Source organism: Anguilla anguilla, chromosome 9, assembly GCF_013347855.1.
Source record: "Anguilla anguilla isolate fAngAng1 chromosome 9, fAngAng1.pri, whole genome shotgun sequence".
NCBI lineage: Eukaryota > Metazoa > Chordata > Actinopteri > Anguilliformes > Anguillidae > Anguilla > Anguilla anguilla.
This window is the reverse complement of record NC_049209.1, coordinates 27,681,072-27,708,154: the sequence shown is the minus strand read 5'-3', so window position 1 is coordinate 27,708,154 and position 27,083 is coordinate 27,681,072. Positions and strand designations below refer to the sequence as shown.

Genomic DNA, 27,083 nt, shown 5'->3' with positions numbered 1-27,083 from the left:
CCAGTTTTAAAGTAACCGAATACATTATTTGGAACATTTAACACAGTTTACGTCCACTTTTTGTTTACGTTTTCTTATAACTTTACTATTGTAAAGTTCTTTATATGCTAACGTTATATATATATTATTAAGGTTGCATTTTGGAGGGAAAAATCGCTTACTCAGGCTAAGGTGGCAATATTGTATTATACCATTCGTTTAAAGTTGAACCACATTGGTACATCTGTTGTCAACCATACATTTTACAAGGCAATATACCATTTTATTTCATATCATTGATTACGGTTGTGCCAAGTTAGAAAATGGCAAACCCCGTCATGTTCAGTAGCCTAGTTTGTAAATGTTGATCAAAGCAGCTCCAGTTCCTTGTGCATCTTTCAAAATTAGCCTGTGGTAAGACCTGTTTTTAAACTGTACGGAAATTGAAGTATACGCAAAGATATGTGTATTTCGTTGAGAGGTGTACGTATAACGAAACCAGTTGCTTTTCTCCTTGTTGTATACGCGTTTAATCTTTTCATTGGTTATTACGAATCACATGGCGCATTATAGCCAATGGTAATTATTCTTGCTCTCTGCACCTAATGTGTACAGTGGTGCAGACAGAGGTCGGTTAATACGTACTGCGTCACTTCCAGGATGACGAGGGGGGTTGGTGTGACAAGTGATCAACAATAACAAGAATCAGAGCGACTAGGAGAGGGTGAGTGTAATCAATCCGCAAACAGTTCGTGTGAAAATCCATGAACATGAAATAAATATGCAATTGCTAAGTGATGGTTTGACAACGTATAGTTTTGGCATCAGTCATTATAACATTCTAGGTCAGTGATGAGCAGGTCTTGAGTCTTGAATACGGATAACATATATGGCTACATTAGCTGTTGGTAGCTACATAGCCAACGAGTTAGCTAACGGTAGATCTCTAATTCATAAGGTAAGCCAGCCAGCAAACCAGCAAGCTAGCCAACGTTAGCTACTGTACCGCACGACTAGCTTAGCCAACTGTACGCACGTTGGAGGTGTTTTAGTTGGATTTCCGTAAATAAAATTGAGAGTGATAATAACTTGTTTCTAAAAGCAGTGAAAGCTAATTTCATATCACGGAGTCATTTTTTATTGGAATTTACTTTGGTCACAATAGCTAGCTTGATAGATCCCGAGCTCTGTGCGCTTGTCTAATGTTCTTATTTGTGATCTCGAACGATACTTTTGTCCTGTGTAATGTGATGTTATTGATTTATCTAAGGCGCCCCGTGCACAGAGATCAGAAGTACAATGCAAGGAGATTGTATCGGCTAACGTAACAATGTAACAAAGTAGTGTGTGTCAGCCATTCACCTAGCTAGTCTTGGTACTGCACCGCTAACTTGCATGCTAGCTACTGTAGGTTCGCTGTAGCTATATAAATAGATGCAGTCTCGGCACATTTTGTTCTGCAGGTGGCGGTTAAATGGCTATGAGGCTTAAAGTCTCCTTTATGTGGAATGCAGAAAAACAAGTTTTCTAGCTTGATTGTTATAATCATAGAATGGCTACTTAATGTATAACGGCAAGCACGTACATTGTCCTCCCATGGTCAGTTCTCCAGATCTGCTCCGTTTATGGTTCATGACTGATCTACCAAAGGCAATCTAGCTAAAAACACACTCACAGAGGCCTGTGGCACAGGTATGCATGTTTTTGTTCCACTCAAACATCTGTAAAGTAAGATATTTTTCATTCAGTTAAAAAAAATCAGTTTGTAACTATGGGATGTTTCATAAACTAAGCAGCTGGAAAATAGTTCATTAAACCCTAGGTAGGCCTAAGGGTACAAACACATCAGTAAAGTAGACAGTGACCCAGCACCTTTTTCAAATATTGGGTATTTCATCCCAAAGAACATTCCAAATGGTGGCTTTGGTTCTGCCTGAAGCAAACTTTTCCCCCCTGAAAGTTTGAGCTTGCAACTCCGTCCCTAGTGACGTTTCCATAGCAACTCTGAACCCCTTGAGATAGTTTGAAACAAAAGTGTTGTCATGACAGCTGTTTGTTTGAAAGTCCACCTTTTGTTATCACAGTCTTTTACATTAAGCACAACTGCCTCTGGGAAGTTGATATGGCCCAAAGTGTCTTTTGTCATGTAGAAAGGGTGCTCCTAGCCAACAGGCTGTTGTAAGCATTGGGGTTTAAGGAATCCCTGGTATGATTGTTGTCTGCCGGCCATTGTATTATTGTTTACGTGTGACAAACTGCATTTCCACACAGTTGAAAATAAGGAGTGAACTGCAATTGAACAAAAGATGGCACTTCTTTCAATCAGTAAAACGTTGACAAATAGCTTTCCCTGAGATTGGTTTGTATCTTCCAAGAAAGACATACAAATAAGTTTGGGTTGGTAGTAAGGTAGACCCACTATGCATTGGATGTGTAGACCCATTGTCTCCTGTCTGGTCGTAAAACATCAACGTTTGCTATCAACAAGGACATATGATACGGTTTGTTCGGTATGACCACCCTTTGGTCTTGGGAAAATGGAGGAAACTGGCCTGAACATCAGAAGCCTTTTTTTTGTCAGTGACACCTGTGCAAGTGTGCGGTCATCACAGGCCTGTTTGAAAGATCTCTGTCTTCGGTGGTTTCATCCCGTTGGCCAGCTAACAGTCGGCATGGAGACATGCTCAGACCCTCGTGCTGAATGAGAGATTGTGGCGAGGGCTCAGGCCAACTTAATGAGCTGAAGAAAGATGACACTTGAGCAAGCAAGCGCAGTGTAATTGATAAGCCTTATCATTAGTGACCATCTAATAGGACCCCTGTCTGTTGTGGTTGTTGTCTTCTTGCTTTTCCATATGGCCGCTGAGAAAGAAACAATGGTAATCTTGGTCTGGCAGTAAGAAATAATGGTCAAACAATCTAAAAAAGTATTAAAGTATTCAGAAAAATATTCTAAGTGAAATTAGCTTCAGCTTCCACCCCCAACCAAATCACATGTGCACAAGCACCGCTGACATTCCAAAACACAGAATCGGCATCGGGATAAAAATAGATCCGCATGACCATACGCTCAAACCTAACCATCACAGGGAGGACGGGGGTGAACGTGGCTCTGGCTGGAGTGCATGCCTGTCACCAGAAGCACCTGTTCAGCCCTGAACAACGTCTGTTGTCTACTTCTGGATATAGTCCTACCACTCACTTGCTTCAGTGAAGTTTTTCTGAAGTGAAAATGAGCAATGTATTCATATATTTTTCAGTTAATATTTGCGTGCTAGGTACACTGTAAATTGCATAAAACACTAGACCGACTATAAGTATTTTAGTAATTTCTGCCGTTGAATGCTGTGTGCCCTCCAGAATCAAAGAATTTTAATGAGGGAGGAGGTTTAAGCAGCCAAGTCTTTGTAGGAACTACAGAATGAAAACTCACACACTCCAGAACAAAGATACTTTTTTATTTATCCGTGTAATGAAATGTTTAGGCCTTTGGATCTTTGCCGAAACACGTTAAACATTTCACACAGGTCTGTTTTAGTACTGCACTTTAACGAGCCCAGAAGCGTGTGAGATGCCCACCTTCCACAAGCACACTTAAAATGGGTGGCGCAAGTAACAAACATGGTTGATCTGTGGAAAAAGTCAACTGAAAAAAGTAAGCATTTTACCTGCATTTAATTTGATCTACCATTTAGCTCCAGGAAAGATGAAACATGACACAGCCTGAGAAAGAGAAGCATAGCAAGCACGTTAGATATGCTTGGCAATCACATATCTTTTCAATGACATTTCATTTTTCTAAAAATAAATTTAAAATACCCAAAAGTCTCAAACATGGCCTTGTGAAAACTTCTTAATTTGTCTTTCTTTAGATTGCTAATGTGACATTTTGACCCTGAACCTTATGCCAAGAACTTACCAAGAATCTCTACATCATGCCTCATAATCATTACTTGGCTTCAATACATCAAACCAACAATATGGATGATGTTGCGATTTTTTCAAAAGATACGTGTTTTGTTATGCTTTATGATATTGTCTGGCCATTTTAATTATTTAAAAGCTGATGGTTTCTTTGTGTGTGTATGTTTGTAAATTTAATCAGAGGTAATCCTGATTTAATCAATATGTCATTGTTGAGTGGAAATAATTCCATTGGTTGAATTCAGAATTCTGCAATAGTCTGAGACACAATTGTTTACAGGGCTGAAAATGTGGCATTTTTGTGTGTGTGCATTTACACGTGGGATAAAGAAAATTTGCTAAACCTATGATACTGACTAATGTGTGTGTGTGTTTGTGTGTGTATGTGTGTGTGTTTGTGTGTGTGTGTGTGTTTCTGTGTGTGTGTGGGTGTGTGTTTGTGTATTTGTGTGTGTGTGCGTGTGTGTGTGTGTGTGTGTGTTTGTGTGTGTTCATGTGTGTGTGTGTGTGTGCTTTTGTGTGTGTGCGCGTGTGTTTGTGTGTGTGTGTTCATGTGTGTGTGCGTGTGTTTGTGTGTGTGTGTGTGTGTGTGTGTGTGTGTGTGTGTGTGTTGGGGGGGTGTCTGCTTCCCAGGTTTCTGATTACTTGCCTTTTCTCCTCCACCCCCAGCTGTGCTCCCAGGCTGGTGTGTGCATCTCTCAGCTTGCCTCCCTACGCCTCCAAGCTGGGAAAGGTCATTTGAGAGGGAATTGCGGAGGATCTGGGGGCAACGGCCTCTCTGTGCAGCTGCCCAGTTGCAGGGTAAGGGAGAGACAGACAACCTGTCCCCAGACAACCTTCAGTTATATCTCTGTTCTCAGAGAGCTATAGCTGGAGGAACAAAAAATGGCTTTTTTATTACATAAGGGAGACATTGCATGCTCCCACTATGGTATGATACTTTATCAACAATGGCCAGTTGTTAGTCTAATAAAGCACATTGACTAATGTTACCATTTACTAAGCATTAAGCCCCCTCCATATGGTTACAGAATTGAATTATATGGGCATAAAATATATGCGGGTAAACATACAAATAAAGAATAAACAAAATGAAATTCAGGCAATGATCAGTTTCAGTGAGAATGAGCTGCTTGTTCTACAGTACTTTTCAAGTATATAAAACTTCACGTGTCTTCTGAATAAAATGAGGCAACGTTTGGATTGATGATTAACTGCTGGAATGATGAGGGGAATTAAAACAAAATGGCGGTAGCAAGCATGCGGTGACACACAGGACACTGGCTGAGGAGGTGTCTCTGGGAATTATGGTTAGTGCAGCTGCATACATGAATGGCAGTATAGTATAAATGTTAAGGAACTTGGCTTGTAACCCAAGGTTGCAGGTACTTTATCCCAATAGCTTCCAGATACCATATGTAAAAATAGAATTGTGTCACAAAGTCACTCTGGATAAGAGCATCTGTTAATGGCAGGGATGTAGTATAATCAATTTTAATGTAATGTAATCTGTTCCATAAAAACATCCATCTAAACCACAAAAAAGCCTCTTTGTTCAATTTTCTTGGTTTGTCACCACCTGCTTTGACCGGTGGTTTTTGGAGAAGCATTTTATGAGCAAGCTCGTCGTATCTGTCTCCCGGATCAATTCGGCCTCTGTTTTTCAGTGTGCCACAAGGAGTCCGCAGAATGTCTGTAATGGACTTAATTAAAAGGGCAAACATGAGAACTCCCACAAGCAGCAAATCAGTAGAAACATGGAACATCTTGACATGCTAGCCCGACATAAAAGACTGCTATAGTTTAAGTGCACTTGCCACTTAAGTCAAGGTTAGTCTGATTCATTCTGTATTTATGCGGCCCTTAAAAGAACATACTTTGCCTGATACTTGAAGTTTGACCGTACAGTAAGCTGAAAGAATGCCCTTAACTTGTACAACAGTAAAGTGGGCATTTTTTATTTGAATTCCAGACTAGGAATTGCTGAGTATGCTCCAGAACAGTGTCCAATTATTATTTGTAATACTATAATCCTGCAAACCAATGAAAATTCATAGAGAATACAGACAAATGTAAAAGTATTTTCTGAGTTGTTTTCTTATGATTGTATGGTTTGCTTGGAGCTCAGATTCTCAGATATCTGCATAAGTGTCTTCACCTGCTTGCATTAAAGAGTTTATTTTGGAATAAAGAGCTTTAGAATACTTATTTGACCCAGGTCACTGTTGCTCTAGGGCTCTGTTCCTGCAGAGCCACGGGTTCTGCGTTTTTTTTTTTTTTTTTTCTGTTCATTGTTTTCATTAAAAAATTAAACTAGACCCAGGAAACCTGATGAACCGAGTTAACTGTGCAATCAACCGCGTGAGTCGGTCAAGTGGGTCAGCCGAGTGGCAGCTATAGCCAGCACGCGCCGCGGCTCTCCAGGACCCGGACGGCGCAGCCTTCCTCCGGCGCTGGGGTGAACGCTGGAACAGAGAGCGACGTGCGGCGGGCTGTCACTGTCCCACCCGGCTGCGGCGCTGAGCCGCCCAATTTGCTGTGTCAGCATGGCCCTAAAGACGGCCTGTGTCCTGGAGATAAGCTCTCAGTCACCGCCCAGACCGTCACGCTTTGGGACCCAGAGCCTTGATACAGCAGGGCCCCCTCCCATGTCAGCAAAGAAGCACGCACACAGTAGTATAATGAACCGTTTGTGGCAATGCCCAGCTGTAAATATCGACAGCAGCAGTGGGAAGACACTTACTGGAAGGCCGTACCTCTTTCTGGATTTCATGCCAACTTATGCTCTTACGTGTTTAATTAGCCTGCTCATTTATGTGATCGCACCTGCTTGCTGCATTTGTTGATAAGGTCACAATTGACAGCTGAAGGTTGTTCCTCCGTCCTTACATGAAGCGTTTTACTCTGGTCTAGTCTATGAGTGAACCAGTGTGGGTGTAGATAACTAGTTGCGCTACAAAAACCTGTAACGGCTCCAGCCCTCCAGGAATGAGGTTAGTATCTGGATATAGATATTTTACTTCAATGTATTGTCGGTATATTCCATTTCCTGTTAAAGAGGGCTCAAGTGCACAGCCACTTGGTTATGCCAGAATTAGCTACCAAGCTAAATTTAATCTGGTAGGTAACTAAAAAACAGGATACATGCAGACGGGAATACAGTGATCAATACAACTGGCAGTTCAAGCATACACATTCATTACACATCAAGGCTAAAACATACATTATTGCTTAATGATCTCATGATTGGTTTGTTTTCAGCCTTGAATTCAGTTATAATTCAACCTTAAACCACTCTGAGTGAGATTGAAGAGTGACCAAGGTCCCTGCCTTTTCTTCTCCAGCCATTGCTGCTCCACCCATCGTCTATGAGTGTTTGGCTTTTCTACTGTTTGGGGCCATCGGACAGAGAGGGGATGTGGGACGGGGCCTCTGACCCGCCCGAAGAGGAGGGGCGCACCTTCATGCAGGTGATCAGCGAGAAGTACAGCCCGGAGAACTTCCCTTACCGCCGGGGGCCCGGCATGGGGGTGGTGGTTCCGTCCGGCCCGCAGGGGTCGCCAATGAAAGGTGAGACTGGTGCCGTCGAACTTGCGCTAGCCACTAGCTAATTATAGCTAGCTGCAGGCATCTGTGATGTATACCTTACCTGATCTGCATTCAACGAGGCAAAGCTGAGCTATTGTAACGGAAAGCGCCGGAGTGTGATGCAGTGTAAGGCAATGCCGTTTAAGGTGCTGTAAATGCGATGCGTGTGCGCGCGCGTGTCTCCCTGCAGACCGCCTGAACCTGCCCAGCATCCTGGTGCTGAACGGCTGCGGAATCAGCCGCGCGGGAGACGAGGGCGAGATCGCCGCGTTCTGCGCCCACGTGGTGGAGCTGGACCTGTCCCACAACAAGCTGCAGGACTGGCTGGAGGTGGGCACGGAGAGAGGCGCCTGGCACGCGCTCGCTACGCGTCTTACGGGCAGCGTCGCGCACGTCATTTCTTAACTGTAATACCAAAAAATATAATACTAAATACAGATCTGTCTATCAGTTCTTGTATTATATGAGCACAGCTGTACAAGTGAATGTTCTCGTTTTTGCCCATTTTCAATTTCCTTGTATATGTTCCCATTTCTGACACACTCTTCTAGTGCCATCTATAAAATGTGATGTTAAGCTGTTGTGGAGAGAAACCATGTGGCGCGGTCCATAGTGACCGACTGTAAACCCATATACTAAACCTCGCCGTGCAGTCGGGGTTCGATTCCCCACCGTGGCACCTTCTGCGCTATAATCCCATCTCTGTCTGTAACCCTATCTGCTTTCTCCCTGTCTGAGTAAAAGGAAAACATACACATGGCAGACTACACTTCGCTTAAAACAAAAATATTGTAGAAATTGGTTTAGTTTTGTGCTTGCTAGCGCTGGATCAATTTTGCATTCTTTAGACTCTGAATTAAATGTTGTTTAGACTGTATTCTTTAGATTGTCTAATTTGTAGAAAGCCAAAGATGTAAAAAGGTAAGTCATGTAATTGCTGGCTTTAAAAGACCTGCATTTAAATATTTATGGGAGGGGACATGTTGTTCCAAGTGGGCATAGAGGGCATTTCTATTGTAAATATTTATGAAAGCTATATCATATTTCTAAAAAATGTATTCTTGGATTGTTTCTGTTAGTTTTTGCTTTTTTATTTTATTTTTTTAATTAATATGGGTATACTGTATATCAGAGCACTCGATTATACGACAAGAACATGATGTATTAAACTTCCACAGTCAAAGTGATTGTAATTGAGCAGCTCAGTAATATAATTTAACATGAGGTACCCCCAGACCCCCTGGCTTGTATAATAAACTGATTCTGATATTGGGCCATTTACCGTTCCATCTAAATTACACAGATAGGCGTAATTTGATTATGGACGTATTCTGGAACAGAAATTTGTCTGGAAAAAACCGTTTAACAAAAGTAGAACAGTCCTTTCTATAATATTTACTGTACCCACTAGAGGTATTTTGCATTTGTGCTGTTTATGTAGTGTAAATTTCTGCTATTAAGTGGGATGTCTCGACTTCGGTGTTCTGCCAATATGGCTAGTCAAATATCAGTTATTGATATTGGTCCCCAGAATTTCCACATTGTGCATCTTTAATTGAAGGTTACAAAGGATAACATTAGAAATGCACTGATCACATGTATACAAATGCATTATCTAAAAATGAATGAAAAGGGCATTGCATGTATCAGGCTCTAGCTGTTTGAATCATTTTTATGGATAAAAATTGGCGCTCTGGGTGGTTTTGCGTGAAATTTTCCTTTCAGTCGAGCCAATGTGCTCTACTGTTTTTAGCGAATGAGGCTTTTCAGAATAACAGAGTCTTGATTTACTCATTCACTCTTAATTTCTTGTGTCCTCGTTACTTTAGATCAGTAAGATTGTGAGCAACATCCCCAACCTGGACTTCCTGAACCTGAGCTCGAACCCGCTGAGCGAGTCGGTGCTGGAGCCCAGCTGCGCGGAGGCCTTCGTCAGAGTCCGCCGGCTCGTCCTCAACAACACCCGCGTGCCCTGGGACACCGTGTACACGCTCACGCGAGAGATCCCTGAGTAAGGCGCCCCCTGCTGGCGAGACAGGGGGGAAAAACTCTCACCCCCTCCACCGCTCAGCCAGAATTCCCTTACCAGTGACCATAGGGAACCGCTCTGACACTGTGCAAAATGTATAGGGCACAGTTTAATGTTCAGCATGAATTAATCTCTTAACCCAGGTCCATAAGAGACCAGATGTGCTCTGTCAGAGTAGAATGTACTCTGTCAGATTTGACTTAGCCCTGAACATTTTATTGTGAATCTGTTCACTCTGGTGAACTCACTTAAACCTTGATTGTACTTGGAAGTCATATTGTGACTGAAACCTCTTGTACGAGACCTTGTGCCAAGATAGAGCAAAGACAATAAGGCAGCCAGCATAATTACTAAACAGTGAGACAAACAACTGGTATGGGTGGGCCGATCCTTAGTCCAGACATTTTTCTTCCACGGACGACTGAAGTGTGACAGGGGACCACCATTAAATGCTCTTAAACAAAAATAAATCTGCGAATACTAGTCAATTCTGTCGGGTGACCTAGTTGGTTGTACCTTATTTAGAGAAGTAGGTCAGAGATCCTGACTGCACCAATCACTGGTTAGTATTCTGGCTGGAGACTATTTAAAAAATTCCCCTTCTGGACTTAATGCTCTCTTAGGCAAGCTGAGGCAGTAGTCAGTACCTGCCTTGAGACCGTCTCTATCGGCATATATTATTGTTTGCATTTGCTATATTTTTCATATTTTTAAATATGCCATTTTCCTGGACTGATAGAAATATCCTAGCAAATGCAAGCTAGATATAGGGTGGGCATTTATGATAGTTTTTTAGCAACCAATTTATCTGGTAGTTCTCCAAACCCTTACACTGTAGATATTGGGTTAACTTGTGTAGCTTACAGTATCGGCTTATCTTGCAAACGGCTGGTGAAATTTCTCTTTTGATAAAAAGCAGCTGAGTAGGCTGTCCAGGCTGTTTTGCCATGTATGTTAGTTTGAGTAGATGTCAATTCTTGCTTAGAAGTTTGCAAGCCAGCTGACTTCCCGTTTACTCTGGGAGAAAAGCCAGGCACGCACTGTGAAAACTGCAGAACATAGAGTAATGTTTGTGAAACAGAAAGAAAGACCTAAGTTTGTCTTGTCAGTTGACAGAGTAAATAGCTGCCTAATTACTTTGAACTCAGTAAACTTATGATTTTAGAAAATGACAAATGGCTGGACAGTACAAATTATGTAAAAATGTTCAGCAAATTAAAGATATGAAAAGATGCAGGAATGCTTGTTGCATTGTTTTCTGGACACATAGATATTTATATTCCGGAATGTCAGCATATACCTGGGTACTCACAATTGCACTGGGCTTCCAGACTTGGGTGCTTGGTAGCAAAGAGGACAACCACTTTGCTTTTATGATTTGACCACCCCTGACAGATAATACTAGCAAAGGAAGCCTGCTTATTGAGTTCAAATAAAGGCCTTAGTGTGAGTAAAATGAAAATACCTAATTGTTTCCGCAGTTCATTGTACTGTCTTGTTAAATTTTTGTATATTTATTTTGTGTATTTTGTTACTTTTATGTGATTTTTTTGTGTTGTGATGAACTTTTTCCTAATTATTGCTTGTTTTTATTTTTTTTAAATCTTAGAATCTTATATATGAAGGTATGTATGTACGTACGCGTCTATGTATTATTGTTATTACCATTATTATTAGCTTTAGCATTAGTGTTGTTGTTACATGTACATCATCAGCTGTGTTCCCTGTGCCTTTTTGCAGGTTGGTGGAGCTCTTCCTGTGCCTTAATGAGTACGACAGTGTGACCCCAACCCCCATGTCCTGTCCCTCGCTACGCCTGCTGCACATCACGGACAACAACCTGCACGACTGGGATGAGGTGCGCAAGTTTGGGCCCATGTTCCCCGGCCTGGACACCCTGATCATGGCCAACAACAACCTGACCTCCATCCAGGACTCCGGGGACACCCTCTGCCGCCTCTTCCCCAATCTGCGCTCCATCAATCTGCACAACTCAGGTGGGTCCTGAGCTAGAGCTCACTCAGGTGTGTGTCCTTTAGCCAGAGCTCACTCAGGTGTGTGTCCTTTAGCCAGAGCTCGCTCAGGTGTGTGTCCTTTAGCCAGAGCTCACTCAGGTGTGTGTCCTTTAGCCAGAGCTCACTCAGGTGTGTGTCCTTTAGCCAGAGCTCACTCAGGTGTGTGTCCTTTAGCCAGAGCTCACTCAGGTGTGTGTCCTTTAGCCAGAGCTCACTCAGGTGTGTGTCCTTTAGCCAGAGCTCACTCAGGTGTGTGTCCTTTAGCCAGAGCTCACTCAGGTGTGTGTCCTTTAGCCAGAGCTCACTCAGGTGTGTGTCCTTTAGCCAGAGCTCACTCAGGTGTGTGTCCTTTAGCCAGAGCTCACTCAGGTGTGGGTCCTTTAGCCAGAGCTCACTCAGGTGTGTGTCCTTTAGCCAGAGCTCACTCAGGTGTGTGTCCTTTAGCCAGAGCTCACTCAGGCTCACCCTCTGAGATAGATCACACAGGTAGGTCCCTGGCCAGAATGAATCATGTATACCACTTTCAGCGAGGGCTTAAACTCAGGTAGCGTACTTGAAATCTTCAGTTTAGAATGGAAATAATATTTTAATGCTCAATTTATGGTTGTTCTTCTGTTACACTCTGCTTGTCTGCAGCAGTGTGTAACAGAAGCACTTAGTGCTTTAGTATGACCATACTTTTTCCTCAAACTGTACTGCTAATGAATGCAGGAATTAATTAAACACAATGATATGAATACACTTGATAAATGTTAGCAAAACATTGAAACTAGCAGGATAGCCACACCATGTCCCCTGTTGCTGCGCTCCTCTGGTGGAACAGTAGGAGGCAGTCTTATCTCACTGTCCCAGTAGCTGCAGGGGTCGGACACTGCTACTGAACCTGGCCCTGAGGGGGTCTGCTATAAGGTTACTGTAGCAGCAAATTCACTCACCCATTAGAAACCCAGCTTCTTGTGGTTTTGTATTCTTATTTTAAGAAGGGTGTGTGTGTGTGCGCGCGTGCGTGTGTGTGTACGCATGTGTGTTTGTGTGTGCGCATCTCTAATAGGTCTGAATCAATGGGAGGATATAGAGAAGCTGAACTTATTCCCCAAGCTGGAGGAGGTGAGACTGCTGGGGATTCCGTTACTGCAGACCTACACCAACACAGAGCGCCGCAGCCTCATAGTGGCACAGTGAGTATCTCCACCTGCATGCACTCAGGTACATGTACATACACAGGTACTCAAATACAACCAGGTACTGAATCACTCACACAGGTACTCAAATACACACAGGTACTGAATCACTCACACAGGTACTCAAATACACACAGGTACTGAATCACTCACACAGGTACTCAAATACACACAGGTACTGAATCACTCACACAGGTACTCAAATACACACAGGTACTGAATTACCCACACAGGTACTCAAATACACACAGGTACTGAATCACTCACACAGGTACTCAAATACACTCAGGTACTGAATCACTCACACAGGTACTCAAATACACACAGGTACTGAATCACTCACACAGGTACTCAAATACACACAGGTACTGAATTACCCACACAGGTACTCAAATACACACAGGTACTGAATCACTCACACAGGTACTCAAATACACTCAGGTACTGAATCACTCACACGGGTACTCAAATACACTCAGGTACTGAATCACTCACACAGGTACTCAAATACACTCAGGTACTGAATCACTCACACAGGTACTCAAATACACTCAGGTACTGAATCACTCACACAGGTACTCAAATACACACAGGTACTGAATCACTCACACAGGTACTCAAATACACACAGGTACTGAATCACCCACACAGGTACTCAAATACACTCAGGTACTGAATCACTCACACAGGTACTCAAATACACTCAGGTACTGAATCACTCACACAGGTACTCAAATACACACAGGTACTGAATCACTCACACAGGTACTCAAATACACACAGGTGCTGAATCACTCGCACAGGTACTCAAATACACACAGGTACTGAATCACTCACACAGGTACTCAAATACACACAGGTAATGAATCACAGGTACTGAATCACTCACACAGGTACTCAAATGCACAGAGGTATTGAATCACTCACACAGGTACTGAATTACACACACAGGTACAGAATCTCACGCAGGTACTGAATCACTCACACAGGTACTGAATTACACACCGGTACTGAATCACAGACGTTCTGTGAGTATATGTGCTTTGAAGGGCAGAGTGAGTGATTCAGAATCTATTTGTGATCCTGAATTACTCACACTGCCCTTTTCATGCTCAGATACTGACTCATTCACTTGGCCATATACACTGATTCTCAGAGACCCAGCTTATCTAGACACACACACACACACACATACACCCACACACACACACACACACAGGCACACATACACACACATACACTCACACAGGCACACATACACACACATACACACACAAACACACACACGCACAGGCACACACACACACACACACACACACAGGCACACACACACACACTCTGGAGGAGGTGAGCTGTGCGTGACGCGGTGCTGTGGCTCCCTCAGGCTGCCCTCCGTGATGATGCTGAACGGTAGCGTGGTGACGGAGGCGGAGAGAGAGGACGCCGAGCGCTTCTTCATCCGCTACCACCAGGGCTACCCCGAGGAGGAGCTGCCTTACAGGTAAATCCCACAATGCACCTCTGCTCTACCTTCAGCGACGCTGAACCCTGTGACCCGGTGACCCTCTCCCCAACAGTGCAACTAGCCTCTGCAGTCTGATTCACCACAGTACCTTTTTAGCCTAATTAGCTAGTCATTGCCGACCTTCTTTCTGCCCTACTTTATCTACCGAAGGTTCCTGTGTGGTTACGGGAGTGCTTCAATGTAATTTTTTTGTATTTCTGTGTATGTAGCTTTTATTTAACCACAATATTGATACTTTTTGCAGAAGCAGCATTTTTCCCCTCCTAGGTCTTCAGGAGTAATTTGTCTAAATCTTGTTTATATAACGAGCAGCCCTCTGAAGGTGCCCACACGGTAATCTGTTAATGCTCACACTGCAGCCTCCTCCACTAATCACACTGAGACCACCCCCTACTGCTCTCACTGTGACCAGATACCCCCCCCCTCCCCCTTGCCCCACTGCTCACATTGTGGACTGACAAATGCCACTCCCTCAGATGTCTTTACATGCTGGTACATGACATCAGCTGGAGGTCTTTCACAGATTTTTTTTTACATTCGGAAAAAAATGTCAACTTCTTCACATTACAATATATTTAGTTTATCTATGTAAACAAGATATATTTATGTTTTTTTGCTTTACTTTCTTTTAAATTTTTTAGCCCCTTCATTTAGCTTTTTCTGGTGGTCAGAATCGGGCAGCGGGAGCGCGCGGCAGCCGCTTCCCCTCCCGGCGGTCTCCACACCCGATCTGAGGCCGGGTTCACGTCCGGGGGGTTGTGCCGGCTCAGATTAGCCCGCGGCACACGTACCCTCGGCCCCGCGTCCGTATCGCCGTTTCCCAGACACAACGGGACACCGGACAGCCCCGCGCAGCCGAGACCCACGCGGCACGGGCCGGATCGAGTTCTGCTCCCCGCCTCATCGCCCCGCCGGTGTCTCCCCTCAGCGGGAATTTTGGGGTGGGCCCGCACTGGGAATGGGAGCGCTCCTCCTGCCCGGGCGCATTCCACTTAACCTCGGGAGAATGCGGGGAAGGGACTGGTGGCGAGGCGAGGAAATCTGACCTTTAGGACACAATGTGGCCAGTCTCTGGCCGCTCAATGACTCCTTTGTGAGCAATACGCCGATCAGAAAATGGATACACATGGGGGCAGGCTGATTTTCCTCTCCCTCCCCCTCCCTTTTTATTTCTCTTTTAAAATGTATTTATATATTTATATTACTTTTTTTTAATTCTTGAAGGGGATTGGGCACATTTATTTGTTTATCCATTTGTAACGAGAGCTGGCGTGCAGATTCTGGAGGGGTGGGGGGGGGGGGGTTTGTGGCATTCGCAGGAATTGTCTGACTAATTATGACCCAGACAGAGTGGCTTTTTGGACCCGGCGAGTGATTGAGGGATGGAGGAATTGCGTGGGTGATGTAAAGGACAGGGAATTTTGGGCATGCGGATCTGCTGAGTGCAAATTCATACGGGCCTTTAGCGTAGAGGTTTGGCCTTTCGGGTTTTTACACGGACACCCGAGACCGAAGCGTGAACGTGGCGGGACCGCTGGCGGGGTGGGTGTCGCTGCCTCGCCGTCGCGTACGAAGGCCCGGCCTTACATAATGGGAGCTGTTGTCTCGCACGCTCTGTGAGGTCTGTAACGTGAGTGATGGGTGCCGGTGAGCATGGCAGTGAAGCACTGGTAATGGAATAGAGGGGTAAATTCTGCATTTCTTAAAGCAGATACCTTCACGTGTATTAGTGTCTCCTTTACCTGAGTCTCTGATGCAAAGTTAATTACGTGGAGTACGCAGAAGAAAATCGTACACGGGCCCTGCACGTCATGGCTGACATGGCCCTGCACGTCATGGCTGATGTACTTGGCTGTTTACCTTTTGTGGGTGGATAGAGCAGGGATGTACAGCTCCAGTCCTGACGGGCCACAGTGTCTGGTTTTCGGTGCCTTTCAGCACTTGAGCACTTGATATAAGCTTTTGATTGGTTGAAGTATCAGCACCGCTCGTGTCGTTTCCGAGACCTAAATTTCAGTTGACTGAAGAGAAAGCACAAAGACACGGTGGATCGCCGACTTCCGCCCTCTTGAGGTATAGGATCACGCTTGAATCTTCACAGCTGTGGTTTTTATTGGTACATTTAGCCAAATGGTTCCTGGTTAGGGATTTGAAAACGAACACAAAAAAAACAATCTAAATTGATAATTCAGTAATTATATACTTGTTAAATAAACCTAATATCTAGTACATCATAATTTGAGTCGAAGTAAAGTAACATAATATCCAATATGTCATTCCTAGAATTGTAGTAAAGTAACCTAATTTCAATGTCATTACTTCAGTTGTAGTAAAGTAACCTGATACTGAAAGACTATGACATAATGTCATGACTAGAATTTTGAGTCCCTGGTCCCTGGCCAAAATTTCATTTGATAGCTTTGTTGTCATTTCCATGTTTAAAATAGCACACATTGATAGTTATGGAACTGTATTTTTGCTGTACATGACCATACCTTGATTAGTAATCACAATAAACTGAATTCTCCAGGGCAGTACGTAGCATTCCTGCTCCTTTGGGTTGAAATGACCACATTTGAGCTGAACTGTGATCAATTCACCTTGAATTAACAGGACTACATGTAACTGACTCGGGACCTGTTGTGTAGATACAGGCCAGACTTTTTTATGCCAATTTCATGTATATTTATACATGACCAAAAATATCACTGAGGTAGCGGGTATCTTATTCCTCAAATTGAGTTTGTTTCTTGCAAATTGCATCATTTGGGAAAGCAAATCTAGAAGGGGTCCAAAAATGCGGATTGCTTTATTTACTTCTCGTTTCACTCTTTGATTTGAGTTGGTTCTATTTCCGGGTCTCACGTTCTAAAACTGACCATGAAAGCCAAACCGAAATTACTGGCGTTGTTGCATACTTGAGTTTACGTCCTGAGAAATGGCAAATTACACATCCGCATAAATAATGTAGATATTAAGGTGCATGTGTATAACATGTTTGTTGCTTGACTCTTGATAAGTAAATGTTAGCTGGCTAGCCTCTTGAATTATTCAGTACACTGAAGCGCCAGTGTAGTGATGGTTTATAAATCAGCTTTATATCTGAGTTGTATTTCCTGATTCCGGCTCTGCCACCAGGTTCAGTATTAGCTGTGTGTATCATGAAGGGGAAGTGTTTGCCAAGAAGGCATCCAAGCCAGCCCAGGTGCAGTTTGTGTCTTTATGTGGAGAGAGATGTCTGTGTGTGAGTGCAAAAAGGGGCATGTTGAACAAATTATTTTGGGGACCCAAATGTGCTGTGGGCCAGAATGGTTTATTCAGCAGGTATCCCTCTACCTCTGACTTTCTTCAAACATTTCCATATTATATAAAGTGGCAATATCCACTAATTTCTGGCTTTGTACACTAATTCAGTATAAGATACGCTGCTTGATACCTTCCAGAAATGAATAATCATCACAAAAACAGCTGGGAATAGGTGGAACCCAGCTACTTAAATTAAAAACCATGATTAGTTCCTTAGTTGGAGAGGATATTTTTGAGTTCTGCTAGAACAGAAGTCTGGTGCTACATCAATCAGTCAATCTGTCAATCAATAAACCAACCGATCACTTTTATTTTTATAAAGTAATCTTCACACCACGCTGTCCCAGGGTGCTGAGGAGTTCAAATCGGTTTACAAAATATGAAGCAAGGCACAGTGCAGTTGCACATAGATTACATACGAGTGCAAAATCCTTGCACCCATTGTTATTATGTATGCATGTATGGATGCCCGTCCTTTGACCCTAAAGTAAGGTGTACCCCCCGTCCTCTGGGACGCAGCCTGGCCTGACCCCTGAATGGGCTGCATGCAGCATGGGCCAGCCTGGCGAAGGTGCCCATGCCCTGCCCTGCTCCGCACAGGTACCCCTTTGTGGAGGGCAGCTCTCTGGAGTGCCTTCCCAAGAGGTGGCACACCCCTCTCCCGTCCAGTACAGAGAGGGGACTGGCATGGTCCCCACGCAGGCCCAACAATGCCCACTTTCTTTACACTCACACAGATCTGGTGGCAGCAATGAAACAGGTGCCATCCAGACCTCTTTTTTCTCTCATCGTCTCTCTCTCATTCTCTCTCTCTCTCGCTCACCCTCTCTCTCTCTCTCTCCCCCTCTCTCCTCCCTTCTCTCTATCTTGGCTCCCTTGATTCAAACCGCATTTACTTGGTCTTGACCTTGTGCCAGTTTCCCAGATGCTGAGAGGAGAGTGGAGAGGTTGGGGTTGGGGGGTTGCGTTGGGGCGGGGTTTGGAATGAGTGGGCAGTGGACAGGAGATGGCTGCCCCCTTTCTGACCGGCCTTTCCTGCCCCCCCTCCCCCTTTAGAGAGCAGCAGGTCAGAGACTCTCCGGCTAGACCGCCTGGTGGAAAGCGGAGACAGACGGAGTAGGGGGTTAACACAGAGCAGACTGAGAATCCCATTAGTCAGGCTGAGTGCAGGCCTGTCCCCTTGAGTAACCCTAGACTCGTCCAAACAGAGTCACGGACATGTTGAACATAATCAGGCTTTTTAAACAAAGAAACGGACAGCTGAGGTGAGGAGAGGGTGCGATGAAGTCCATAAGTAGTCCTGTTCACACCTCACCTTTTTCTTTTCTTCTTGTTTTTGTTTCCCCCCAATTTGTACATCAGTGCGCACTGCTGGAACCTCCGCTGTCGATTCGGGAGAGCGCGGTCAAGCACGTGCTCCCCCCTGAAGCACGCCATTCCAGGCGCCGCTTATTATCCCTCTTCAGCTCACAAGCGAGGCTCGCACACGGACGAGTCGGAGAAAAAGGCTTCACGTGCGGGTTAACGAGCAGACTTGCAGGCATACAGTCGACCAGCAGGGGTCGCTAGAGAGAGATGAGACGCTTATCCCGGCTGGAGTCTCTCTCTCTCTCTGTCTGCCATACGGGCGGCTTAGCTGGAATGGAGAAGGCTGACAAAGAACAGGATCACCAAAAAAAAAAGCAGCTGGAGGAGACAGGAATATGCAAATTAGTGATAATTTGGTAACATCCTTTTTTTAACCCTCTGATAACCCATATTTGTATGTTTTATTCACATACTGTACATTCATAATTTTATATTCATCATGCATTTCAAAGCTAATCAATAAAAAAATATTTATTTGTGAATTATGAAGAATCCACACATACACACACGTGCTCATTTATGTATTTATTTATTTACATATTTATTTATTTTAATTCTGTGTACTCCTTTTCCCTGGAGATCTCCCTGCTCCCTGTAGTCTTCCTGCAGACAAACATGTTATGAACAAAAAAAAGGAGCAACTTGAGAAGGTGATTTTATTTCATATGTACTGAAAGATCTGTGCTGTCACTCATGTATAGGTTTATTGATTGAGAATATGGACTAAACAGTCCTCCTTGGAAGCCATCATGCCCTTATTCCTCTGTATGCTGAGCTAGGAAAAATACAAAGTGGCAAGATGGGAGGTCAGCTTCACTGTATTTAGTTTTTTCAGCCTGTGCCATTGTGTTGTTTAGCTTTGTTAGTCTTCATCTGCCGAAATAACATCAAAAGCAATATGGAGCGGTATTTAAAATTATTTTGTGTTAATAATCAGTAATGTCCACTGAAAATAAGAAGCACAAGAAGTTCCCGTGAAGAAAGGCACTTTGAACAAAGCACTAAGAATTCCCATGGCTGCCTTGAGCCTTAAAGAGAACTCCAGCCAGAAGCTGGCATTGTTGGGAGGGTTTTGGAAAAGAGGGGAAATTGCTTTTATTAGCCTAGCGGTTACAGTACCTTTCAAAGCAGACCCTTTCTCTGAGATTTTATTTAATCGTTCCTGGCCTTATCTTTCCCAGCATCACTTGGGGCAGAGCACTTTCTCACGGCTGAGTGTGTGTGTGTGTCTGTTTGAGGGAGGGATCACTGCACTCAACCACTCACAGACACACACAGTCTCGGTTGGAGTATAAACTCTACGTTCTGAAATCTGCTAAGACTTCTCGCTTCACTGAAAGGGTTTCGGTGTGTTTTTCTTCTAACAAGAAGGAATGCTTGGGTAGACTAAAAGAGTTTATATATTAATATATTGGTTGTTTACTATATATTCATCTTGGTCAGATTGTGAAAGGCCAGTCAGAACCAATCCATTACAATCAGATGTGTCCCATGCGGTTAAATGCTAATACTAATGATCCCATGTGGGTTTGATGCTAATGCTAATGGTTGTGTGTGGGCTAGATGCAAACTCAATTGATCCTATAAATATTAGATACTAATGATAATAATCCCATGTGGGTTTGATGCTAATGTTAATGGTCATGTGTGGGCTGGATGCAAACTCAGTTGATCCAGTAAATATTAGCTGCTAATGATAATGATCCCATGTGGGTTTGATGCTAATGCTAATGGTCATGTGTGGGCTAGATGCGAACTCAATTGAACCTGTAAATGTTGAATCCGAATGCTAATGATCTCATGTGGGGTCAGTGCTAATGTTAATGGTTCTGTGTGGGCTAGATACAAACTCAAATACTGTAAATGTTAGATGCGAATGCTAATGATCCTGTGGATTAGACGTGTCTCCTGCTGGTCAAATGCTAATACTAATGATCACTTGCGGGTTTGATGCTAATGCTAATGGTTGTGTGTGGGCTAGATGCTAACTCAGATGATCCTGTAAATGTTAGATGCCAGTGATCCCATGTGGGTTCGATACTAATGCTAATGGTTGTGCGTGGGCTAGATGCTAACTCAAATGGTCCTGTATGTGTTAGATGCTAACTCAAATGGTCCTGTATGTGTTAGATGCTACTGTTAATGATCACATGTGGGTTAGATGCTGACCATTCTGTGTGGGCTACGCTAGATGCTAGTGTTAATGATTCTGTGTGTGTTATATGTTGATACTAATGGTCCATGTGAGTCAGGCGCTAACGTTAGCTCTTCCTGCGTTACCCACACATCCCTCTCAGGTACCAAATCCTGGTGACGAAGTACGGTAAGCTGGCGCCCCTGGCCGACATCGACCTGCGGCCGCGCTGCCACGCCAAGGTGGAGGTGCACTGCGAGGACAAGGTGGAGCTGCTGAGCATCCGGCTGGACCAGACGGTGGCCGAACTCAAGAAGCAGCTGAGGACAGTTGTGCAGCTCTCCACCAGCAACATGCGGGTCTACTACATCGACAAGGAGGTGGCCTCCCACTTCGGGCCCGAGGAGTTGAAGTACAGCACACGGGCCCTGCATTCCTATAGCATCCGGGACGGGGACGAGATCCTGGTGGTCCCAAAGTCCAAATGACCACTAGACTGTACTTGAAGCCGTGGGTTTGGGGCGGGTAGAGGTGGCTGTGGGAATCCTCTTTTTGGCTTTTGTTTCCTTCTAGCACAAGTTCGCTTCCTAGTGCTTTGTGGAAGCCCGGTCCCCCTGGCTTCCCAGGTTCCATACGTGGCCCCTCCCCCAGCCTGCTTTCCACACTTCCTGTGTGGGGTACCTTGTCAGGAAAACAAACAGACGATCCTCTGACTCGCTTCACTCCCACAATTCTTTTCACCACGGCGAACCAACGTCACTTGAGCTCGGTGTACTTAAGTGACACCTCACGCCGCACTGTCATGCACACTCAGATAGACACACACAGACATACAGTACAATGCTTCCCCTGAGACAGACAGACACACACACACACACACACACACACACACACACACACACACAAAGACTGTTGCTCTTATACTGGCCCCTTTTGATCTTGATCTCAGAGGGAGCCTTTAGTTTTTTTATTTATTGTTTCCTTTGTGTGATGTAAGAACATCTTTAGAAAGCCGTCTCCTTGGATACGTTAAAAGGACCTTGGCATCCACATCCTAAGGCGATTTTCAGAGGTTGGCTGGCAGCATTTGATGAACTGGAGACGATGACGAGAGCAGGTTTTGAAAGTGTTCATCAGACCAGGTCGCTGCATTGCCCGAGACCCTTGCTACCCAGCCCCTTTGCACATACAACCTCATCTCCCCACTCACATATGCCTACAGATCGCCTGTTATTGCACAGTGTCACTGCATAAGATTAAAGTGAAGTGCATTAGCATCTGATAGCTGAGAGGATAGATGACCTGCTTTCATCTGCAATGGCTAGCATGGTGCTCGAAACTCAAAAATTTCTAGAACCAAACAATGGAAATGGAAATAATGTTTTCTCACAGCCAGTTTGGAAGTGTAGACACAGTGAGAAAGATGTTGACATGCAAAGAAGACCTTTTTTTTGCATTTTTGAGTGATGTGTTACCCCGATAATAATAAAAAGCCCAAATTAGAAATCATGGTCAAGACCGCTTGTGGTTGGTTGGCTGTATGGTGCTGAGCATTGCACAGCAGTATACCATCACAGCTCCCTTGGTTATGTACTGTAGGCCAAATGCCCTAAGGCGTGAGCCAATCAAACGCTGAGCAGAGACGCGGCAGTCGATGACCACTGACAGTCATACAGGCATCGATTTTGCTGGCATGCGCATGGAATCATGGATGATTCAGTGCTGTTAACACAAACCATTTCATATGCGTGTGCGTGTGTGTATGTGTGGCCGCATGTGCGTATTATTTATACATATAGTTTATGCATGAAAAGATTTTTCCTTTTTTAAATTAATATATTAATTATGAACCATGTTCTAGTGTCCATTCATGGCTTGATTGAGTTGCCTGCTCCAGCCATTTGTTCTTCGTTACAATCCACAGAAAACGATTGCTGTATTAGTGTAATTCTTAAATATTCTTAATCTTTCTACCTAAAGCCTTGCTTCTTCACTTGGAAATTGAACACAATCAAATTCTTTCTTTCTTTTGTGTTTTCTTCTCTTTTTCTTTTTTCTTTAATCACTGAAGCCTTGGTTCTTGTGAGAAAGAGTACCTTGATAATTCTTCATTAATCTCAGCCTTTGCAAGTGTCTTAAAGTTAGGATTGGATGGCAAGAAGTAAAGCTTTCAAGTAGAAACACTATCCTTCAGTGCAGAAAAGCTATAGACTGTGTTTTTAAACGCCAATAAGCGTCGCTGTATTTAAGGAACCGGAGGGAGCTGAGTGCAGGAGGTACTCCGTGGCATGCTATACGCTCCCTTGACCCCTCCCGTTCGGGCATCGAGGGAAGTCATTGAGACCAGGGGGGTGATGGGATGTCAGGTTGTGGCGAGGTCCTCTCAGGCCTTCCTGCTGTCCGTCTCCTCATGAATGGAGGGTCTTTTCCCCGGGGGGACTCGAGAAAGCGAGAGACACGGAGGACGATCGACCCTAACTGGCCGAAACCCACACCGGCTGCCGCGCCGTCCAAGAGACTTCCTCCTCAGTTCAGATTAAAATGGGCCGCCTCCCAAAAAACACGGGCCGTGTCCCAAACCAGACTCCCAAACCTCCGAAACTCGCACCAGAAAAGGCTGAAGCCTAACGCCTCATTCTGTCAGAAAAGACAGTTTAGAATTGTTCACTGAGAGAGTGAGTGCGAGAGGGGAAGAATGCAGTTCACGCTCGTAGCCCAGCGAGGCCCGGGGTATAGTTGTTGCCATGGCGTCTCCCTTTTTTTGGCTGTCTCTGTTCGCGGTGTTGGTCCTCGGTGATTGTATTTTCCTGGCCATATTGAGCTGGTAATGATCTGAACACTTTATTTTGTGACTCAGAGTTAGGCCCTTGACATGGTCTTAAGTGACTGACCATACTGACCAGTCTTAAGTGGCTGGCTGTTTTATACTTTCTGGAAAGAAAGACCACGGATCATTTGACTGAGTGTGAGAAAAATATTTATTATGTAATTATGAGTTTTTATATGTAATTATATTTTATGGGGTGCAAATTGTACACAGTGCAAGAATGTGTCTTTTAAGAATGACTTCATGGCTTTGGTGACTGAAAGGTCATGGCACTTTGGGCCATGGCACGCTTGTGCATTGCTTGCTTCCAGCAAAGGAAAGTCTCTTCCAACAGACATTTGTGAATACCACTGTGAACATGGAGGCTGTTTATGTATCGCATGTGGTGGGGAGGAAACAGGCATAGGGTTAGCAGAGCTGGACCAGGAATGAGTCAGGTTTCTTCTTTATTTACTTAATCAGCAGGTACTTTTTTGTGTTTTCATAGCGAAACTCTCAGTGTTGAATCAAATAAGTTAATAGTCCAATAGGAGTTTGCTCTGTACATTTTAGTTCATTTTTAGGCAATTTAAACTTGACTTAAAATAAGTTTGTCTGTATTACTCAGCAGTGCCCAGGATGCAGTCCTAGTGTATCATTTCTCATGCTTAATTCCATGGGTCACGCCCAGAGCTCTTACCTTCTTCCTGTGGACCGTTTAAGTGGAAACTGCAAGTTTATCCCATGGTCATATCTTTTCTTAACTGGAATCGATTCCATACATTTCAGGTGTCTGGTTTACCCGAGCAGCCCCCTTCTCTCTCTCCCCCCCCCCAGTTCCCACAGTGTTAGCTTGATCCTGAGCAAGGTCTGTCTGCATCTCCCCACGGCCCCCTGGTATCAGGTGAGGGAGGCCACTGCAACCCTACCCTGGCATACAGTGTGAACGCCGAACACTGGGCAACACTAATGGACAAGGTTGTTTCCACCGCTCTCTTTCTCTCTCTCTCTCCCCCCGCCCCCCTCTCTTTTTTCTGTGTCTGTGTAATTTGGATTAAACTGAGACACGGGGGTGTCTCTTCAGGAATGGCATTGTCATAACGTGAAGATGGGGGGTGGCGTTTGCTCCATTCCCCTTTCATTCTCAGTAATGCAAGTACACATAGCGTTGTGGGGGGCAAAATAGACAATTCCATTTAAAATATTGAACTTGTTTTGTTTTTACTATGATTAGTATAATTTATTTCAATCGTGGTTATAATATATGCTGTTTCAATTCTGGGTTATGTGTGGCGGCAGTGGGTTCTGTGTGCTTACCTTCGCCTGTCCAATCACGAGATGAGTCTGCTGGTGGGCGGGCGTCGGAGCCAAAATGTCCACCGTGGGCTTCCTGTCACAGCGGCTTCCTGTTTGCCTGCCCTCTGCAGGAGCCTGGTCTCTGGAAGAAAGGGACTGTATGTCCGTTCCTTTTCTGTAAATACACTGACATTAATGTAGGTACAGAAATCACTTCTGATTGCCATACTTTTTACGAGCCATTTTGGCGTGGAAAGCACCGCTATGCGTAGAGTTGTGGTTTTAATTTCTTGGCTGTGGAGTAACGCCCTTGCCCTGGATTTCCGATTCACCGAAGGAGCGAAAACGCTGATTTTGTAACGAAGCTGCTCACAGCGGTTTGAAAATATCCACAGTTACCATGTGCATTGCTGGAATTTCCCCTTTTTTCTGCAGTGTGATGACAAACTTGGCATTTTATGTGAGGGGATTCGTGGTAGAAAACATGTAAATGGGTCAGATAATGTAGCAGAGTTGCTAAAACAGTGAGGAGAATCAAGAGATTTCGTGTAAACCAGTTTAAAGCCAGTTAAAAAATGTTTAAAAAAGTAATTTAATACTGGCAGAAGACAAAACAGCCCAGTCATTATTTAGTTGTTGCTAATATTCACTCAGAGTAGCATGGCGTTGGCCTTTGACATGTATACAAGGCCGATCACTTAGAAGAGGGAAAAACGTTAGTCCAAATGGAAACTTTATATCGCTGGAGGTGCACAGGAGAAATGTGACCATATTCCTTTCTTAAATGTGTCATAAAGGGAAGACCAGAGCTTAAGTTCTATCACTTTGAATGTCTTCTGCCTGACTCTCTAAGTGCTGATTTAAGTGTCCAAATGTGTGTTCTAGAAAAGTACATTTTAAACAAAAACAAAAAAAAATTATTTACTAAATATGTACAGGAAAACTATAAAGTATGTGAAGTATGTTTCATAAAGTCAGGTGCTCTGGGTATGGTTGTATTATGGTCAGTTGCATTGTGAAGACCAATGAGAACACCACAGGGTCTTGGTTCAGTTAAATGGTGTATGAGACCCTCTAAATGAATGGGAGACCAGCTTCTTTTTTTGTAAAACAAGATAGATTTTCTCTAGTATTGTAAATAATATTAAATGACTGAGAAAGAGCAAGGAAAATAAATCTTGTACACCCAGCACACTGTATACCTTGCAGAACTTCATTGGTGAGCGCGTGGGACTGTTTCTTGGTAATAGTATTTAAAGTTGAACGTGTGAACCCTAAGATGGCTATATGCCTCCTGTGCTTTTGTCAGCATTGACATTGCTCTCCGCTTGATAAGGTCACCAGAAGCTCCAGAGAAAGTAGGTTTCCACTGTATGTTCAGCTTCATGTAAGCTCAAGGACCGTTGCTTAACCAAAGAAATAATTCATGTTAAACTAAGAAAGAGGAGAAGAACAAGTCCTTAGACTCTGCTATTGCTGTTATTTGGATGTTTTTGCTTGCCATGTTAAGAAATAGTTTACCACCAAGCCCATATTAGCATTTCTATAGCAGTTGGAGCGCTGCTGCTTTGTCTTATTTACACACATGAGAAAGGGGGTGAGGGGGTCAAAAGGTTGACTATGACATTTTTTCTGGGCAAGGAGGTCTGTGAACCTTCTTGTTCTAAGAGTGTGATTGCAGGTATGTGTCAGTTTTCCCTAACCTGTTGGAAGCCAGATTGCAATTCCAAGACAATCTCAAGGTTGTACTTACTAGAGAGTGATTGCTCTGAATATCTGTCCCTGGCTTAGCAGCTGTGTAGAAGAACGTTGAAGTGTTTGCCACCAGGAGAGCCACGCCCTTGTCTCTCACTGACCCGTACTGTGAAACGATGATTTATTAAACCTGGAAGAGTTTCCTGATTTTGAACCTGTTTTGTGTGCTTACTTCAT

At 44.0% G+C, this 27,083-nt stretch overlaps 1 protein-coding gene across 3 annotated transcripts; it reads left to right on the top strand.

Moving 5' to 3' along the window:
* Nucleotides 1-608: 608 nt before the first annotated feature.
* Nucleotides 609-27,060, top strand: tbcelb (tubulin folding cofactor E-like b). 3 transcript variants are annotated; one of them, XM_035434081.1, is made up of 9 exons: nt 609-703; nt 4,573-4,704; nt 7,248-7,473; nt 7,682-7,821; nt 9,321-9,502; nt 11,261-11,517; nt 12,587-12,713; nt 14,101-14,217; nt 21,213-27,060. In XM_035434081.1, the coding sequence occupies exons 3-9, from the start codon at nt 7,272-7,274 to the stop codon at nt 21,535-21,537; spliced, it is 1,350 nt and encodes a 449-aa protein (XP_035289972.1). In that variant the 5' UTR covers nt 609-703; nt 4,573-4,704; nt 7,248-7,271; the 3' UTR covers nt 21,538-27,060. The 3 variants fall into 3 exon arrangements, with proteins under 3 accessions (XP_035289972.1, XP_035289974.1, XP_035289973.1); XM_035434083.1 differs by lacking the exon at nt 21,213-27,060 and adding an exon at nt 18,910-19,419; XM_035434082.1 differs by lacking the exons at nt 609-703; nt 4,573-4,704 and adding an exon at nt 6,584-6,896 and having other exon boundaries at nt 21,213-21,537.
* Nucleotides 27,061-27,083: the final 23 nt, after the last annotated feature.